A 15,392-nucleotide genomic window follows, 5' to 3' on the forward strand; every position below is an offset into this window, starting at 1 on the left:
CAGGACACCCTGCCCTGCAGTGAGCACTGTGTGCCAGGGCACCCTGCCCTGCAGTGAGCACTGCCTGCCCGTGCCTCGACATTCCAAGGGGGCTGGGGTAGATGTTGCTGCAGCCTCCAGCCAGGATATCCATGGTCCCTTTGGCAGCCTTCCCTGAAGTGCTGCATGCTCTTTACTCATGTTTATCAGCTGGGGAGCCGTTTATTTCCTAACATATGAAACTATTTTCCACAGATCCTTTACATTTACTAACAGCTGCTGTGACTTTCTCTGGACTTGCTGCTCCAGCCCCCCCCCCAGCACAGTGGCTGGACTCCCATGGGAGCTGCATAGTGGCAGGATGGGCACAATCCATGGGGTGCCCCTGTGTAGGATCATGGCACTGGCATGTGCACATTCCTTCCTGCTCTGCTGGCTGATGGATTTCCAGCATGATTTTTGTTGCTGTTGCTGCCCTGTGACCTGGGCTGGGCTCTGGAGGGTGAGTGAGCAGCTCCAGCCCAGAGGTTCCCAGCTGAGTCTGTCCTCCAGCAGCAGCAGCACAAGCCGGGTTTTCTGCAGTGCTGTTTCCAGGGATTAACCGCAAAAGGTTTCTGTACAAAGGGCCCCCAGGCTCCTCTTTCAGTCAGCCTCCAGTGCCTCACGTTTTTAGCCAAAAAAGGAAATGACCCAGCTGCACATAGCGCTGGAACATCTGGATTTTATCCCTGTCATGAATGGGTCATGGCTGTACATGGCCCAGTGCCTGATTTACAGGAGGGGGAGGGTGATGTCATGCACAAACATCCCCCGAGACTCTGGAGTGTGGGTCTGAAACAGTCATGGAAATTTTATTAAGCACAAGCAGTGGTGTGAGGGGGGTCAGGCCAGGGCTGTTGTGCTGGTGAGGTGGGAGTGGGGAAGCACTGCAGGGGTAGAAGAGACCCTGGCACTGACCAAATCTGCCTAAGCTGTGCTCTCCCACCCCACTGTGCATCAGGGACAGCGTTTACAGCCCCCATGGGCAGAGCCAGGTTCAAGCCACTGCCTGGGGATTCCTCTGCAGGACCAGGAGTTGGACTTTGATGATTCTCATGGGTCTCTTCCAGTTCAGGATATTGTGTGATTCTAAGCATTTCCGCCCATAACCTCTGCTGCCCTGAAATGAAATGGCATCTCTCTGGCATTAAATGGCATTTCTTTGGCCAAGTTTCTCCCACCTCCTCCCATGTGCACTGCCATTTGTGGGATGAAGAAGAGGGTGGTCATGCAAGGGCTGGTCCTGTCCCACCTGGATCTTCCTGATGCCAAAACAAGGAGGCCATGTGGCTGGATGGGACATTGCTGGATTTCAACTCCTTCTCTTTCCAGAGATGAAGTTTCATGCAGAAATGGAAGAACACTAAGTTCAGAATCTTATCTCTGTTTTGATTTTTAGACAGGCATTCATAAAGAAGTGATGTACTTTGGGGCAGCCTATAATGCAAGGGAGTAATTAAGGAAAACATTCTTACCTGCAGTATCATCTTTTTCTTCAGTGAAGGATCATCTTTGTCTGCCATTAATTAAGACAATTTTTTTCTTGCTTTTGGCTTAGAGTAATTTATCGTGCATGTCAGGAAAACACGGATAATTTATTTGTACTCAGTGAGTTAAAATGTAATTACAGCTTTGCATTTGGCGGTGCGGAGGCAAGGCACGGGTAGGCTCCGTGCTTGGATTTAGGGCGGATCTGAAGAAGGTAGTTGAAACCCAAGTGGAATGTGGCAGCCGGGGTGTCTGTGGGATCGTGCACCGCAATCGTGTCTGAAAGCACAGCCCGCTCCGAGGCAGCGCCGGCCGCTCCCACACGGCCCGGCCGGGGCTCCGCAACCCCGGAGAGGCCTCGAGGCCGGGGCAGCCCCGGCCCAAACACAAACCTGAGCCTGAGGGCAGCCAGTGCCACCGAGCACCGCGCCCGGACACTGCCCTGAGCCCGGACACTGCGCCCCGACACTGCGCCCCGACACTGCGCCCCGACACTGCGCCCGGACACCGCTCGGGCTCGGGCACCGCGCTCGGGCACGGCCGGACCGCGGCCGCCGCTGAGCGCTGAGGGGGCTCGGGCCCCCATTGAGGGCTGAGGGGCTCCGGCCGCCGCTGAGGGGGCTCTGGCCCCCATTGAGGGCTGAGGGAGCCCGGCCGGCCCGCAGCCGCTGCCGAGGGCTGAAGGGGCTCCGGCCGCCGCTGAGGTCTGAGGGAGCCCGGCCGGCCCGCAGCCGCCTCCTGCCGGCCGCTCCCGGCACCGCGCCGCGCCCCGGAACCGGAACGTTTCCTCACACACAGCCGGGCCTTACCGGGGCCTTCCGGCGGTAGTGGCAGCCGAGCGCGGGATGGAGACGATCCTGGAGCAGCAGCGGCGCTACCATGAGGAGCGGGAGCGGCTCATGGACGTGATGGTGAAGGAGATGCTCACCAAGAAATCCACGGTGCGCCTGGGGCCCTGGGGGGTGCGGGCGGCCGCCTCCCGGGCCCGCGCTCACCGCCTCCGCTCTGTCCGCAGCTCCGCGACCAGATCAACTCGGACCACCGCACCCGGGCCATGCAGGACGTGAGTGCTCCGGGGCCGGGGCGGGAGCGGGGCGGGGGGCGGGCCGGGCTCCCCGGAACCAGCGGGGCCCATCCCGGTGTCGGGCCCCATCCCGGTGACGGGCCCCATCCCGGTAACGGGCCCCATCCCGGTAACGGGCCCCGCGGCGCCCGGGCCTCTCCTTTGTTCCGCAGAGGTACATGGAAGTGAGCGGCAACCTGCGCGACCTGTACGACGATAAGGACGGGTGAGTGTGCCCGGGGCCCTCCTGTGCCTGAAGTGAGTGTAAATCTTTAAATAATAACGCGCGGATCGAGATGTGGCAGCAGCATGCAGGCCAGGAGCCAAGTGCGCACGGGAAGCGTCCGTGTTGGATGGACACGTTTTGTTTTGTTATGTTATGTCTTGAGAGGCCCTGGGGGTTTGCATCAGACACTGCAGCATACACCTGGACTAGGGTGTCAGTGTCACCCTTCCCTTCCCTTCCCTTCCCTTCCCTTCCCTTCCCTTCCCTTCCCTTCCCTTCCCTTTTTAATCTGTTGTTGTCCATGAACTCGCAGCCTACGGAAGGAAGAGCTCAGTGCCATTTCCGGGCCAAATGAATTTGCAGAGTTTTACAACAGACTGAAGCAAATTAAGGAATTTCACAGGAAGCACCCAAATGAGGTGAGTAGTTACCTGCTCCATATGAACAGGTGAGATGGGCTCTGTTGGGTTCATCCCTGCAGGAAACACACCTTTTGTCTCCCCAGTTTTACTGCATTAACATACAAGTACTGAGAACACTCAATAGTCATCTGAGCACAGCTGCTCAGGGTCAGGCAGCATGTGAGGGAGCAGTGCAGGACACTCACCCTGTTCCCTGCTAGAACAGGGATGTTCAGCTGTGCTGGGATCAGATCTCACTTTTCTCATGTTGGCTAAAGCCACACCTTTGCCTTTGTGCTGGAAGAAAGGTGACACAGCTTTGAGTCTCTTTTCTGATTGCAATTTCATTATTTTCTACCTTGTGTGATTTTATGTTAGTTATTCTGGGACAGGAGCTGAAGTAAATCCCTGTGTGACTTGTATCTGTGTACAGATCTGTGTTCCTATGTCAGTGGAGTTTGAGGAGCTGCTGAAGGCCAGAGACAACCCAAGTGAAGAAGCTCAGAGTAAGTTTGTAGTTTGCTCAAGTTCTGGCATTATTTAATAGGTTGTTTGCTCTGGTTTGCATGTTTCAGGGCCTCACTTCCCTTTTACTAAATGAATTCTGAAAATTCTCCTGTCATCTAAATGCTTCTGAACTGCAATCCCTGGAATGTTCCCCACTGAGGCTGCTGTTCTGGGGAATGCTCTGGTGCTTGCACAGAGCAGCAATTGGGGCTGCTCAATGCCTGCCAGAGACATCATAGCATCTTCCTTAAAAATAAATGACTTCACAGCTAATCCTTTTCCAGTTCAAAAGCAGCTGTATAATAAGTAGGGAATATTAAGCTCATAATAGAGCTTTTCATGATCTTTCCCACAGACTTGGTGGAGTTCACAGATGAGGAAGGGTATGGACGATACTTGGATTTGCATGATTGTTACCTCAAGTACATTAACCTGAAATCATCAGAGGTGAGTGGCTGCTGTGTGTGGGCCCAAAGATCTCCAGGTCCTGCTCAGGCTGGGGGTTCTCTTTTCTGAGAACTGGATGTTAATTTGTCCATGTATGAACTCTGACTCAGACTTTCTGTTCTTAGAAATTGGATTACATCACTTACTTATCCACATTTGACCAACTCTTCGATATTCCCAAGGAGAGAAAAAATGCTGAATACAAGAGGTGAGCCTGATTGCCTGCCTGCTTCCCTTATTGCACTTGGTGAGAAGGAATTTGTTTCTAAAGTGTTCAGCTGCTGAGATTATAATTAACAACCAATTTAACTCATATAAATTGAGCCCTGAGTTCAGTCATGTGTTTGAGCCTCAAGCAAACTTGCAGTGCAGCAGAGATGTGGAGAGCCACATTTGGTCAGAGGAAGAGTTTTAATGTAGCTTTGGAACTGCTATGGCAAGAAAATCCTGTGTGGAAAACTGGCCTGAGCCTGGTCACGTTCCTCTGCAGCACTGGAGGGTAGTGATTGTCCAAAGATGTGGTTAGAGGGTGATAGTGAATTACCTGTGCTCGTTATTCCCCTGCCAGGTACCTTGAAATGCTCCTTGAGTACCTGCAGGATTACACAGATCGAGTGAAACCATTACTGGACCAGAATGAACTTTTTGGGAAAATTCAGACGGAGTTTGAGAAGAAGTGGGAGAACGGCACGTTCCCGGGCTGGCCGGTGAGCAGCTGGGCCTGGGGGATGTTCTGGCTTTGTGGGGGGCTTGTGTGAGCCATTTGTGTAAAGTCATTGCTGGGGGTGACCATGACAGTGAGGGCTGTAGCTCTGTGTCACCAGGGTGCAGAGTAATGCTGACATGTATTTAAAACCCAGCAAAACTGGTTTACAACATTGTTTCAGGTTGCCTTATTTTACATCTTTTCTATTGCTCCATTTTCAGTTTAGTAAGAGGATTTTTCTCTGTGGAATGAACTGGGTTTTTTGAGGTTAAGATGTTCTATGGCCAGAAGTGTTGTAGTATGTCATGCAGCTCTTGCATGTGGATTTTTTTGGCAGAAAGAGACCAGCAGTGCCCTCACCCATGCTGGTGCCCACCTGGACCTGTCAGCCTTCTCCTCCTGGGAGGTATGTTTCCAGTGCTCTGCACTTCCTGCCACATTTTGAGCAGGTAGAAGTCCAGTCATTTAGTATTTTTGTGTAATTTCAGTGCTGTGTTTTTGTCCCTGACTCTGTGCTTTCTGGGTAGAATTTTGATGGTGCTGATGATGTAGTTTCTCCCATTGGGGGATGTAAATTGAAATTCCTGGTTAGATTTGTCACATTCCTCATTTTCCTGGAAGAAGGGGTAGGCTGTTCATCAAGGATTTTTCTTCATTAATAAGCTAAAGTGGACTATATCCATATTGTATCTGTTGAGCAGCTTGTCTCTTACAGTGGTTTGTTTAATTGAACAGGAATTGGCCTCCCTGGGACTGGACAGGTTGAAATCAGCTTTGCTGGCTCTGGGGCTGAAGTGTGGCGGGTAAGGTGCAGTCTTTGTAGAGTCTATTTCCATTTCTGAGGTCTTCCTATATCACATTTCTTTTTGGGATATTTGTGTGGTCTGTTGTACTAGAATTACCTTAGTGATGTTTGAAAGATAAAATATTAAGAGCCAAGCAGTGGGATCTGCTGCTCTGAACTGGTCCCTGGTACAGAAATCCCTGGTGCAGTAGACTTTGACTTGAGGAATGAAGACAAAGATAAAAGGAATCTCATGGTTTCCTAAAAGCTACATTTAGAATTTTGTTGCATGAATTCAGATAATTCTCAGGAAATGTGAAACTGCAGTCTAGACTGATCCCTTCCCTGCTTCTTCTCAGGACTCTGGAGGAGCGTGCTCAGAGGCTTTTTAGCACTAAAGGCAAATCCCTGGAAGCTCTTGATCCTTCCCTGTTTGCTAAGAATCCAAAGACAAAAGGAAGCAAAAGGTGAGTTCTTAGAAGTCATTCTGAGGCTGGCAGTGTTCTCTCCTGCTGGATGAGGAGTGTTCTATAGTCACTGCTCTTGTGTAGTTAGGACAGAGATTCTGGAGTATTAGAAGCTTTTCATGTTGGAGCAAATAGTGCTGAAACAAGGGGAAGGTATCAGAGCTGAACTTGTGAGTTTAATGAAGATACCTCATCTGTTTCAGAGACACAGAAAGAAATAAAGATCTTGCATTCCTGGAAGCTCAGATTTATGAGTATGTGGAAGTTCTTGGGGTAAGGATTTTATTTTTTCTTATCTTTTTATTTCAGATCATTTTCAGGATTGTTGTCCTCATCTTTACGTAGTGCTTTCATAGACAGCATCACATCAGTGTGCTGCACCACATCTGTTTTGTGCATAACTCATACAATACTTGATAAGTCATACAAACCTTTACTTGATCTGCCTTGCTCCTCACCTTCAGTTTTGGGGGTTGTTTCTAGGAGGATGGCTGCTGCTGTAATAACACTGGGAGTGCTAATAGGTGATACAAGGTTTCATTCTTTGTAAGCAGGAAATGTCAGGGCATTAAAAACTGAAATTATTTGACTGAGTAAGGTGAGAGTTCTGTGCTTCACACTGGTCTTCTGTTGCCTCCCTGTGTTCTCTAAGTTTTTTGCTACAAGAGTTTGGCCTCACTTTTTGCTGTCATGGTGTGTGGACAATCCCTTCTTTTCTGTCACCCCAGGAACAAAGACACCTCACCCACGAGAACGTGCAGCGTAAGCAGGCACGGACAGGGGAGGAGAGAGAGGAGGAGGAGGAAGAGCAGATCAGTGAGAGTGAGAGTGAAGATGAAGAAAATGAAATCATTTATAACCCTAAAAATCTGCCTCTTGGCTGGGATGGGAAGGTAACTGAGACTGTCAGGCTTGGAGAAGTGGGAGAGGTCACTGACTCCACGCTGCTTCTCTATTTGAGTTTCTTTGCCATGCAACCTGATCCTCATGTGTCCTTGCTTGCAGCCCATCCCCTACTGGTTGTATAAACTCCACGGGCTGAACATCAACTACAACTGTGAGATCTGTGGTAACTACACCTACCGAGGGCCCAAGGCGTTCCAGAGGCACTTTGCAGTAAGTGACATTGCCTGCAGGATCAGCCCTGCTGCATCCACTCAGTCCCTGCAGTGGGTCACTGCTGAGTCCCTGAGCAGCACTTCTGCCATCTGGGTGTGAGCTTGTGCTGCAGGGCCATGCAGCAGGACCTAGAGATCATCTCAGGTATCCTGAGATTCCTTTGCTGATGCTGCCATGCTGCCCATTTGAACAGCCATTCCTGTGCTTAATGTGGCTGTTGATGGCTGGTGTGGTGTTACTGTCTGCAGGACAAGAAAATAATGTTTTTATAGAGGACTGGTAGATTTGTACTTTGATAGTATGTTTTGCACCCTGTTCAGATGTTAATGTCTTTTGTGCTCTTTGTCATTGTGGAGGATGTGCTGTCCCCCCTCTCACTGATCTCATCTCTTTCCCCCAGGAGTGGAGACATGCCCATGGCATGCGGTGCCTGGGCATTCCCAACACAGCACACTTTGCCAATGTCACACAGATTGAGGATGCAGTCTCGTGTAAGTAGTGATGGCAGATCAAGAAACATGTTAAAGAACAGCATCTTTTCTGAAGGAGTGGCTTTGAACCTTGGTCTCATTTCCCCTCCTGAACAATCCGTTTAAACTCTGGTTTGCTGCATTTCAGTGCCTTTCAGTAACCACACAGTGGAATGATAACTTTGTAATGGATATTAGATACATTCCTGGACTGTTGAAGTGACAGTGTTTTAAAAGGGAGGGGAAAAAGCTCATGTGTATATTTACTGGATTAAAAACCAGTATCTCTAGGGAAGTGACATAGATCCTGTTTGACTTTGTGCTTGCAGTGTGGGCAAAGCTGAAACAGCAGAAGGCTTCAGAGAGGTGGCAGCCTGATACAGAGGTGAGCAGTGAGAGGCATTCAGTGCCTCCACTCCTGTGTCCATGGGAACCCCTTGTTCCTGGGTGTGAGCAGTGTCCTTACACTGTTGCCTTTTCCTGAACTTCTGCTCCAAAGACATTTTCAACAATGTGCAGGGCAAGAGTGGGAAGTAAAATCTGTAGCACAGCCTGTAGTGGCTCTGGCCCTGGCTGAGCTATTGTCCCAAGACCTGCTGGCAGATCTGTGCCTTCCTACACAGAGGTTCTGGCAGGGTGCTCATGTTCAGTGGCTGCTCTTGGAGTGCTGTCTCTAAACTGTTGGTTCTGTTGCAGGAGGAGTATGAGGATTCCAGTGGGAACGTGGTGAATAAGAAGACATACGAGGACCTGAAGCGCCAGGGGCTGCTGTAGCTGTCCCCAGGTGAAGGATCACACATCTGCAGAGAGAGTGGGTCTGGCAGCAGCTCTGACTTCTTCATTGTCTGGATTTTGTATGTGCATGAATATAGATTTCAAGAATACTTTATAGAGTCACTTTCTAGTAAGCCACTTAGACTTGTGACATTGTTTTATATTAAAAATACCTTGCAAAATAAAGTCATTGTAATTTAGGAAGTGCCAAGAGACTTGTCTTCTTTTGTCTGCTGGAAGGAGTTTTGATTACAGTATGTTTAAAATGCTTTTTACACAGCTGTCAGAAACAATTCCTTCTCTCATTTCTACTCTGCTGGAAATGTTTATGGTGAGGGTTGATTCTGAAGCACATGGACATTGTGCTGATGGGTACTGGTCCTGTTTCTAGATCTTGGTTTGAACTTGTCTTCTTTACAAAACAAGCTCACCTGGCTTGCAGAACTGCTTTTACCTTGGGTCTGTCTCCCTGGGGATTTTGGTCATTGTTTTTTTCAGGAAATTATCAAATGAGCTTCAGGTTTGGCTCTTCAGGTTTGGCTCTGCAGTGATTTCTGTGGCACTGCTGTTGGCTTGAGTGACCTGGTGGGTCTTTTGTGTGTAGATCCTTGTGCAGTGCAGGAGGATGGAGCTGGGAACACAGGTTGTGTTTAGAGATGTCTGTTGTAGCTTCAGGAGCATCCTTGGCCCTGGTGTCACACTTGGAGGTGTCTGTATGTACCCCATGGATTCATGATGCCCCAAGATCTGCTGGTCCATTGTGCAGAGGTCACTCACATCACATGTGGCAGTGGTTGTGCCCTCCAGTCCCCTGATTGCAGTGCTGGCTTGTGTGACATGTCTTGAGCTGCAATACAGGATGTGGCCAAAAGTGTGTGTTTTGTTACCTGCTAAACCAGGTAAGGCAGTGATCTTTATTTCCAAGGGAATATCTTCTGTTGATAGGCCATCTGTTAAAACCAGGTGGGGCAGTGTCCTTTATCTTTTCCATGACCCATCCTTCCTCCAAAAGAGTATCTTCTGTTAATGGGCCATGAAGTCCCACTACATAAGTAATAAAATCACATCATCACATTGTGAAATGCTCCACCTAAGGGGAGGAACCAAGCATTTTCTGCCTAAATAAAATCTGAAATTTAGAACATCAAAACAGCCTTTTCCCACTGGATTTCAGAAGAAAGCTAGACCCTTCTACATCATCACTTCTAAAAGAAAACTATACCCTTCTGCAAGACCACTGCTTCAACAGAACCACATGTGTCACTGCAGGAGGATGCAGCCACCCTTCAATCAGACTGCTACCAACTGACAGGGCATCAGGTTGTATTCTGACTCTGTCAGTGTTTGGGGGTTTTTTATATTACTGTATTTCTATTTTAATTTTTCTAGTAAAGAACTGACATTCCTATTCCCACATGTTTACCTGAAAGCTCCTTAATTTCAAAATTATAATAATTTAGAGGGAAGGGGTTTACATTTTCCATTTCAAGAGAGGCTCCTGCCTTCCTTAGCAGACACCTGTTTTTCAAACCAGGGCAGTGTCCAGCCTCACAAGCCATTTTCATTTTTCCATTGCTGTACAGGGCTGTTGGTGCCTCTGCTGCTGTGCACCTGCATGTGACACTTCCCTGGGGCTTGGCTGGCAGGGGTGGGGCTGGGCTGCAGGGCAGGTGCAACAGCAGCTGCTCAGAGGTGCTCCAGTGCTGGCAGTGACTGCAGGTGCTTCAGGAATAGGCAGACAGGTGAGTCAGTGTGTGAGCTCTTCCTCTGCCCAGGGGAAGGTTGTTTTGGGATGAGACCATGTCAGGCAGATGTTGGTTCTTTTTCTGCCCTGGGGCTGGGCTGGGCTCAGTAAGGATGTCCAGAGCTGTTCTGGGTGGTGGCTGGGCTGTTTACAAGGTGAGGTGGCAGCTGGCTCTGTCTTCTCTGTCACTCTGAGGGAACAGCTTTGGAGGTCTCTGAATAGGTCCTGGGGGAATGGTGACTCACCCTAATTCATAAATCAGGAGGGTAGTATTACCATTCTCCTTGGAGAATTTGGCTTTGGAGCCTGTTTGGAGTCACATCTCCACCATTTCCTTAGCAAAACAGGTAAACATTTGGAATGCAGATAGAGGATGGAGAGCCAGGTCACATCTTCACTTGCAGCAGCAAACTGCTCCACAGTGGCAGTTTTCAGTGCATCTCCCTGACTCCTGCTGTGGCAGCTGCCTGCAGGGCTGTGCTGCCTGAGCTCTGGGGAGGGTTGTTGCCACACCAACAGCACACACAGCTCCCCAGGGCTCCTCCTGCTGCTCAGCAGCCTCGGTGGATTTGGGGAGTCCCTCAGGAGGGGGTGACTGGTTGTCCCAGGTAGAGCACAGAGCTGTACTGGGGTGTCCACCCTGCACCTGTGGGGAGCAGCTCTGACTGTGCCTCCTTCTGCCAGGTCTGGGTGCAGCTGTTGGTGGATGAGGATGGCTGGACACTGCTGGCTCGTCCCCCCCATTCGAGGTAATGGGGACAGGGAGCAGTGTCTGTCTGTCTGTCTGTCCCCCACCCTGAGCCCCTCTCTGCTCCAGCTGTTGGGGGCTGTGCCAGAGGCCTCCCTGGGGTGAGGGGTGCCCTCTGCTCACCTGGGGCTTTGGGCAGGTGGAGGAGTATCCCTGCTTATCTGCTTCAAGGGTGAGCTGCCCATGCTGCTGGGGAGGCTCTCTGGGCTGTGGGTAAAGCAGATTGCAGCTGTGGTGCCCTCAGTCATTCCCACTCCATTCCAGGCTTGCTGCTTTGCATCTTGGCTCTGCAACTCTGTCTTCAGGACTCTCTTGCCACAGCAGGTGAGTTCTGTATCCCAAGGGGAAATTTTGGGATCTGCAGGACGTGGGGCAAATGCAGTGCACCAGGGACTTTGTGTCTGTCCTTTGCAGGCTGTACTCTGTAGGACAGGACAGGTGAGGAACCTTTCCTCGTGGTTTAGCCCTCATAAAAGCCCATTCTTGTGGCTGGAAGTGGGAGGGAGAGGCAGTTGTAACATCTCTCCATAGTGCTGCTGTGCTGGGTGTTGGCTCTGACCCTCTTTTTGGGCTGCCCAGTTGGTGGCTGCAAGTGGATCTGGCTGGGGACATCCTGTGACTGACTGTCACCTCCCAGGCACAGTGTGCCAGATGCTTCCCACTGCTCCCTCTGGGCTGTGCCATGACTCAGGAAGGGACACAGGCCTGACTGAGCCTGTTTTTCCTTTGTTTCCTTCACCAAGTGGGAGATTTTTGTTTTTCAGCACAGAACACAGCTGCCAGTACCATGGTGGTGGCCACCAAGAACATATCAGTGGCCACCAAGAACACCTCAGCAGCCACCAAGAATGCCTTGGTAGGGGCACTGACCACCAAGAAGGCCTCGTTGGTGGCTGTGACCACCAAGAATACTTCAGTGGCCACCCAGAATGCTGCAGTGGTGGCAGTGGCCAAGAATGCCATGGTGGTGGCTGCCACCAAGAATGCTGCAATGGTGGCCACTGCCAACACCTTGATGGCCACCACAAAGTCCACATTGGTGCCTGTGACCACCAAGAACACTTCAGTGGCCACCAAGAATGCTGCAGTGGTGGCCACTGCCAACACTTTGATGGCCACCAAGAACACCCCAGTGGTGGCCATGGCCACCAAGAATGCGTTGGCAACCACCAAGAACATCTCAGCAGCCACCAAGAATGCCTTGGTGGTGGTGATGACTACCAAGGAGGCCTCAGCAGCCACCAAGAACCCCTCAGTGGAGGTGGCCACCAACAATGCCTCTCTGGCAGCCACCAGCACTTCTGTGAAGGGACCAGAAGAGACAATGGTAAGGCAAGGAATGGGGTGAGGGGGGGTATTGCCGGGCCACTGCAGCCCTGTGGTCAGTGTCACTTGCCCAGCTGGTGATCCAGGAGTGCCATGGGAGCATCTCCTGTGGTGGAAGGGAGCACAGTGGGTGGCCAGCTGGGGGTGGCCCCTCCAGACAGTGAGGCTGTGGTGAGGAGGCTTTGCTGCCAGGTGACACCCTGGTGTCTCACCAGCAAAGCTGCCAGAGCTTCCAGTGCTCCGGGGAGAGGTGCTACCAGGACACAGCCCACAGCAATGCAACAACCACCTGCCACAATGAGACCTACTGCGAGGTATGGGGGGGCAAGGGGCTGCAACAGGGAAAGGCTTTGTCTCAGAGCCACAGTGCTCTGTGCCCATCTCCCTTCCCTCCCTGACACTCTGTCAGATATTTTTGCTCTTTTATGACAGCACATCTTCACACTCATTCTATCCTTTGGCTCTGCCTGTTGCAGCTTTATCGTTTCTCCAGCACCAACTACACAGCCAGATGTGCCAGTGGGTGTGGTGCAGAGCCCTGCAGGAGCAATGGCAGTGTGAGCAGGCAGCAGTGTGCCCTGGAGTGCTGTGCTGGCCCTCTCTGCCTGCAGCTCAATGCCAGTGCCTACGGTATCAGCCCAGCTTTGTTCTGCAGCAGAGGTGGGAGATGGGTGGGCAGAACCGTGGAGGGCCTGTGGCTGCATCACTGCATCCCTCCTGTCCTTGGGTGGCCCTGGCAGCTCTGCCCACAGTGTGAGCAGGGCTGGTGAGTCTGGCTCTGTGTGGCTGTGGAGAGCCCCTGTGGGGTGTGTCCAGCCTCACAGGGCTCCTCGTGTGCTGCAGGTGACCTTCCAGCCACCACCACCACCACTGTGCCACCCACAACCACCACCAGCACCCCTCGGCCTCCCCCCCAAAATGTAAGTGAGCAGGGGCTGCTGCATCCCTGGGTTCTGTGCTCTGTGGCTGCTGGGATGGCTGAGCTCCCACCTGAGCAGGGCACAGGGAAAGGTCCCTCCTCCTCTTGCTTTATGGGGTTAAAAGATGTCTCTGGAAAGGCAACAAACTCTGAATGAGCACTGGAAATAAGGGGTCCTGTGCAGGGGGTCTCATCCCTGTCCATCAGGCTGTTCCCCAAACCAGTGCTTGCATCAGCTCAGGCAGTTGGACCTGACCATGGGATGAGCCTTCCTGCAGCTGCAAAGAGGGTGCAGGACTCACTGGGTCTGCAGCCCCTTCCTGAGCCTAGTGGAGGGGAAGGTGCTTATCTTTGCAGAACCCTCTTAAGAGGAAGGAAAAAGAGGCTTGAAACTTGTTTGTTTTACTGGTCTTTCAGTAGTTTCTTGCAGTTTCAGAATACTCCTTTATCTCTGAATCTAAAATGCCTGAGAACACAAATACCAGAACAGAGGGGAGTGGAAAGGAGCCCTGGGGAGTGAAGGGCTGTCTGAAATGCAGTTTTTGTCCTTTGTGTCTGATGGACAGATGGAATCTCCCCATCCTTTCTCTCATAGGGAAAAGTGTGTGCAGCATTCTCCTGTCATGGGGACCAGTGTTTCAAAGGCAGGAAGACCATCTCTAGATGCATTTTGGGGCAGGACTTCTGCGAGGTATGACCTGGGGCTGCAGAGCATTGTGTTCCTGTATTGCTAATCCTAAAGGCTTGGCATGACCCCCAGGCTAACATCCCTTTCCTTGCAGATGAAGAAGACTGGCTTGAATTACATGGCAGGATGCAGCAAAGCCTGCAAGGCTGCCAAACCAGTCTGTGCTGGTGGGATGAAAGCTGCCTGTTACCAGGAGTGCTGTCCAGCCACCCCAAAAGCCAGCTGTCTGAAACTGGATGGCAAAGTCCACGTCAACAGTGCTGGGCAGGTGGCACTGGCCCCACTCTTGAAGGCCATGGCATGTGGGGTGCTCCTTCTCCTGAATTACAGGGTCTCCACTTCTCTCTGGGGTTAGGCAGGGCAGCAATGACAGCTCCACAGCCTCTCCTGCAGGATCAGTAGGATCCTGCTGCTCTCTGACTTCAGCCAAGGTTGCTAGAAACACCCTCTGTACTGTCCCTCCCATCAGCAAGGTGCCCAGGGCCCTCTGCATCTGCTCATGGGCAGCTGCACACCCTTGGGCACACACCTTTGCTTGCCCTGCACAGAACCTTGCTGCTGTTCCTAAAACCTCCCTTAAGCTGCACTCTGAATCCTGCACCTTCCCAGCATTGGTGAGTCCTGGCATTTCAGTAAATTTTGAATGCTTGAAATCAAGATTCCCCCTGTGTATGCAGAGGAAAAGCATTTAACCTGTGCACTTAGTAAGTTATATCAAGGGATTCTGCCCTACCCTGCCCAAATCCTGTAGGCCTGAGAGAACTGCAAGCTAATTGTGGATCCTGGGAGTGGTGCAGTGTGTCCCTCTGTGCTGCTGGAATGGGGGACCTCAGGAGCTGGAACAAGAGGGTTTTAGGCCTCCTTAAAACCCAGAAAATTCTGCATTGACTGAGGCATAGGGGCTGCTCTAATCAATGACCTGATTGTGGCACAGTCTGCCTGCACTCCCTTTAACCTGTTAGTTCCAAACAAGTCTTTTGCTTCTTGCCTATTATGTAAAATAGCAACTTTATTTTTCATCTCCCAGTCTGAGGCAGGGAAGTGGGATTAATCTAAAAGCCTCTCATGTTTTAGATGTTTCTGTTTCACATCTGTGGTTCTCTACTGCTAAAGGCAGAGCCCAGAGGTGAGCACACAGAGCACAGGTGGAGTTGGCCAGGCAGAATTACCTGGAGTCAAACACACATGCACAGGGCTGTTCCCTGCCACGGCTGGTTCCTTAGAGAAAATATTGCAAACTATTAAAATCATTGTGTCAGCCCCCTTTGGTGCTGGTGTTTTGAACACTGTGTGACCTGTGGGAGGGAGGGAGGGAGCTGTGGGTGGGTTTGAGCCCTTGGAGCTTTGCACAGTCTCCAGCAAGAAGGTTTGGTGCTGCTGGTCCCCAGTGCCAGCCCCAGTGGGGTGGATGTGGGGCTGCATAAAAACACCTCATTCCACCACACGCTGCAGCGAGCACAGGGAAACCACAGCTCAGCCTTTGGGTGTGTGTTTACT

At 51.2% G+C, this 15,392-nt stretch overlaps 2 protein-coding genes across 2 annotated transcripts; both read left to right on the forward strand.

Annotated features, from left to right (window-relative positions):
- The first annotated feature begins 2,265 nt into the window (after nucleotides 1–2,265).
- Nucleotides 2,266–8,681, forward strand: SF3A3 (splicing factor 3a subunit 3). Its single transcript, XM_079325720.1, has 17 exons — nucleotides 2,266–2,447; nucleotides 2,522–2,569; nucleotides 2,743–2,795; nucleotides 3,109–3,214; nucleotides 3,630–3,702; nucleotides 4,059–4,150; nucleotides 4,276–4,358; nucleotides 4,719–4,857; nucleotides 5,194–5,262; nucleotides 5,592–5,659; nucleotides 6,000–6,107; nucleotides 6,311–6,380; nucleotides 6,836–7,000; nucleotides 7,113–7,223; nucleotides 7,627–7,717; nucleotides 8,026–8,081; nucleotides 8,393–8,681. The coding sequence occupies exons 1-17, from the start codon at nucleotides 2,352–2,354 to the stop codon at nucleotides 8,468–8,470; spliced, it is 1,506 nt and encodes a 501-aa protein (XP_079181846.1). The 5' UTR covers nucleotides 2,266–2,351; the 3' UTR covers nucleotides 8,471–8,681.
- A 3,398-nt stretch (nucleotides 8,682–12,079) lies between these two features.
- Nucleotides 12,080–15,149, forward strand: LOC306811743 (uncharacterized protein). Its single transcript, XM_079325721.1, has 6 exons — nucleotides 12,080–12,289; nucleotides 12,504–12,602; nucleotides 12,765–12,918; nucleotides 13,132–13,208; nucleotides 13,803–13,898; nucleotides 13,990–15,149. The coding sequence occupies exons 1-6, from the start codon at nucleotides 12,104–12,106 to the stop codon at nucleotides 14,248–14,250; spliced, it is 873 nt and encodes a 290-aa protein (XP_079181847.1). The 5' UTR covers nucleotides 12,080–12,103; the 3' UTR covers nucleotides 14,251–15,149.
- The last annotated feature ends 243 nt before the right edge of the window (nucleotides 15,150–15,392 follow it).

The sequence above is a fragment of the Erithacus rubecula genome (assembly GCF_903797595.1).
Source record: "Erithacus rubecula genome assembly, chromosome: 23".
Classification (NCBI taxonomy): Eukaryota; Metazoa; Chordata; class Aves; order Passeriformes; family Muscicapidae; genus Erithacus; species Erithacus rubecula.

Coding starts and splice junctions, on each gene's coding strand:
- SF3A3 (XM_079325720.1), top strand. CDS start 2,352: ATGGAGACGATCCTGGAGCAGCAGCGGCGCTACCATGAGGAGCGGGAG. Junction 4,359..4,718: donor AAAAATGCTGAATACAAGAG/GTGAGCCTGATT, acceptor TTCCCCTGCCAG/GTACCTTGAAATGCTCCTTG. Junction 6,108..6,310: donor AAGACAAAAGGAAGCAAAAG/GTGAGTTCTTAG, acceptor CATCTGTTTCAG/AGACACAGAAAGAAATAAAG.
- LOC306811743 (XM_079325721.1), top strand. CDS start 12,104: ATGGCCACCAAGAATGCGTTGGCAACCACCAAGAACATCTCAGCAGCC. Junction 12,603..12,764: donor ACAATGAGACCTACTGCGAG/GTATGGGGGGGC, acceptor TGCCTGTTGCAG/CTTTATCGTTTCTCCAGCAC. Junction 13,209..13,802: donor CTCGGCCTCCCCCCCAAAAT/GTAAGTGAGCAG, acceptor TTTCTCTCATAG/GGAAAAGTGTGTGCAGCATT.